The sequence below is a fragment of the Cibotium barometz genome, chromosome 9 (assembly GCF_041138505.1).
Source record: "Cibotium barometz isolate CiBa-2024 chromosome 9, ASM4113850v1, whole genome shotgun sequence".
Taxonomy (NCBI): domain Eukaryota; kingdom Viridiplantae; phylum Streptophyta; class Polypodiopsida; order Cyatheales; family Cibotiaceae; genus Cibotium; species Cibotium barometz.
This window is the reverse complement of record NC_141054.1, coordinates 10,665,879-10,668,847: the sequence shown is the minus strand read 5'-3', so window position 1 is coordinate 10,668,847 and position 2,969 is coordinate 10,665,879. Positions and strand designations below refer to the sequence as shown.

Below are 2,969 nucleotides of genomic sequence, written 5' to 3'. Positions count from 1 at the left end.
CAAGCTCCCACTCTGACCAACTGATGGATGTTATCACTTGGGGTTAGACGCCCATTGTAGTGAAGTGAATGCTTGATGGTTGGGATGGGCACAAGTCTGAGGTGATTTTGATGGCATAGATGCCTCCTAGATAACACGATTCTCTGAGAGCTTATAAAAAATGAATAAAAAATTCCCATAAAAAAATAGATACAATATAACCAGCTTGGAGCATAATATAAATTTTTACAAAATTACTGATGAGACTTTTCCGAAGAATGATTTATATATATATGTGTGTGTATGTAGATATATATATGGATACATACATACATATATATATATATATATATATATATATATATATATATACATATGTTGTGTATACATATCTATATATAATATACCTTAGCGATTGCTCGGGAGACGAACAATATGGAGCCCCACAAACCTGTGTTGGGGCTGGTGCTGGCCGTAGGCGTGGCTGCGTGGTGGCATGCCGTCACGCAGCTGTCGCCTATCGATCCACAGCCAACGTTGCTGCCCTTACCGCCTCCACCAAAGGGCATCTTCTCCCCAAACGCCCACCTGCACCGCCTGCAACCTCTGGGAGAGGGCCTCCTGCCGGCCCCCGAAGACCTCACGGCAACACAAGATGGCCTGGTTTTATACGCCGCCTGCTCCGACGGGTGGATTAAAAAGGTCCATCTCCCCTCTGGCACTGTTCACAACTGGACCAAAATCGACGGCCGCCCACTGGGCCTCGCCGCTGGCTTGCACGGAGAGATCCTCGCCTGTGAGCCCTCTCTCGTACGTAGAATAATCACGCATGAAAATTACGATTAAGCAATAAATCTTGGATTAGAAGGTAATCAATCGATTCGAGCCTAAACAGTGTATGCTTAGACACCAATCACTCGGCTTTGTGAAGGGGCTGCTGAACGTGACAGAAGGGAAGGTGACTGTCTTATCGGACAGTGTCTGTGGCATCAAATTCAAGTAAGGCAAACTTAAGCTTAATCGCTAGGTTAGAGTTTTTTTTTCTCAATCTTTTCACAGATTAGGAGAAGTATTGATCAATCCAACCAAATCAATGATTTAATACTCAACAGCTACGTTGAGTTTCTGGTGATTAGCCGTTATAATTAGGCGCCAGTACTAATCCCAAACATTGTTTACAGGTTTGCAGATGGTGTAGATGTTGCCAAAGATGATGGCTCTATTTACTTCACAGACGCTAGCACCAAGTTTGGGTATGGAGAGTCTGACTTGGATGTCTTAGAGGGCCGCCCAAATGGCCATTTGCTCAAGTACGACCCATCAGATGGAGTAACAAGCGTGCTAGCAACCGGCTTATACTTCCCCAATGGTGTTGCAGTATCTTCAGATCAAAGCTTTCTAGTCTTCTGTGAAACTGCAAAGTAATCACTTACGCCTTCCTTTTTCCCTTTCAAAATGCACCCTCTCGTAGATGTGTATCAATATGATTAGTATTGTGATTAGTATCATGCAACACAGAACCTTGGCATTAGCCCAATTAGAGCATGATGTGAACACAGAACCTTGGCATTAGCCCAATTAGAGCATGATGTGAACACAGAACCTTGGCATTAGCCCAATTAGGTTGTAAATAAAAGGCCATCTTATTAGCCCATGAAACTAGAAAAAACAACAATCAAAGTAATCAATTAACTAGAAGATGAAAAAACAACAATCAAAGTAATCAATTAACTAGAAGATCCTAATTACAAGCATTGTTATCTAGTCCAAACACTCTCTGTCTTTGTACAAGGGTGCATCCATTGACTGCATCCTAATGTCTCCTTTAATTCTCCTAATTATTATTATTATCTTTTATTTCAAGGGTCCGATGTCAAAGATTGTGGCTTAAGGGAGAGCGTAAAGGAGAAATGGAGATTTTCATTGACAACCTTCCTGGCTACCCTGATAATATACACAGTACTAAGCGTGGGACCTTTTGGATAGGTCTAGTCTCAGTAAGTAAATGCAAGCTTTAAGTTTTAGCTCAGCTCCAGTGAGACTAGACCTTTTGGATAGGTCTAGTCTCAATAATTACATGCAAGCTTCAAGCTTAGCTTGATGCTTTAGTGGGGTGTTTGAGTTCACACGTGCATAACCTTTTCATCTTTATGAGTGAGGACCTAGATACCAATGCATAAGAACAACCACTCACCAACTTTGAGGTTAGGAAAATACATGCTTCTTCATTGTGTGTGTGTGCATGTGTGTCTTTTTTTGGGGGTTAGACAAATACATGCCTCTTCATTTTGTGTTCACATGGATTATTATTATTTTTTGAGAGAGAGAGAGAGAGAGAGAGAGAGAGAGAGAGAGAGAGAGAGAGAGAGAGAGAGAGCTCATAATGTTGTCAATTTCTATATCTATATTACTCAATACCTATGCAGAGGCGAAGTTTATGGTTGGAGACATTGCTAAGCTTTGCTTTTATCAAACACTTCTATGCTACTCCTCAAGGCCTACAAGCTCTTAACGTAGCTCCCTACATGGCCAAGGTGCTTGAGGTGAGCAACCAAGGTGAACCTATTCGATATTTTGAGGACCCAAATGGAGTGTCCATTGGATTTGTGACCACTGCTCTTGAGATTGGAGATTCTCTCTACCTTGGAGGACTTGTCTCAACTTACATAGGAAGGCTAAAGTTGGAAGCCTAAGCAAATGATCTCATCTTTCTATTTGTAAATTTTACAATATATGCTGATATACATTATCAGTCAACACCAACCCTTGCAAAAGTAAACACATGTGGTGATAGTAGTTTTGATGAAACATTTTGGGTCTTGCAAGGCCTTAGTTGATATTAGCAAATTTTATATTTCAAAAATAATATGAATATTTACTTAGTTCCTCTAGTGGTATAAGTCTCCCTAATCTCTCCTTTTTTTTTCTTCTTCTTTGCATTCTCTTCCCTACTTTATAAGCTCTCTTTTGGCACACCCCATGAGTTCAAA

General features: G+C 40.8%; 1 protein-coding gene across 1 annotated transcript; it reads left to right on the top strand.

Moving 5' to 3' along the window:
• The first annotated feature begins 414 nt into the window (after window positions 1-414).
• Window positions 415-2,736, top strand: LOC147635253 (protein STRICTOSIDINE SYNTHASE-LIKE 5-like). Its single transcript, XM_086802477.1, has 5 exons — window positions 415-789; window positions 911-978; window positions 1,161-1,400; window positions 1,844-1,976; window positions 2,406-2,736. The coding sequence occupies exons 1-5, from the start codon at window positions 415-417 to the stop codon at window positions 2,670-2,672; spliced, it is 1,083 nt and encodes a 360-aa protein (XP_086658603.1). The 3' UTR covers window positions 2,673-2,736.
• Window positions 2,737-2,969: the final 233 nt, after the last annotated feature.

What these genes read in the sequence shown, in the direction of transcription:
- LOC147635253 (XM_086802477.1), top strand. Translation starts at nt 415, where the DNA reads ATGGAGCCCCACAAACCTGTGTTGGGGCTGGTGCTGGCCGTAGGCGTG. An exon ending in GTCTGTGGCATCAAATTCAA is followed by an intron (nt 979 to 1,160) that starts GTAAGGCAAACT and finishes CATTGTTTACAG; the next exon opens with GTTTGCAGATGGTGTAGATG. An exon ending in TTTGGATAGGTCTAGTCTCA is followed by an intron (nt 1,977 to 2,405) that starts GTAAGTAAATGC and finishes ATACCTATGCAG; the next exon opens with AGGCGAAGTTTATGGTTGGA.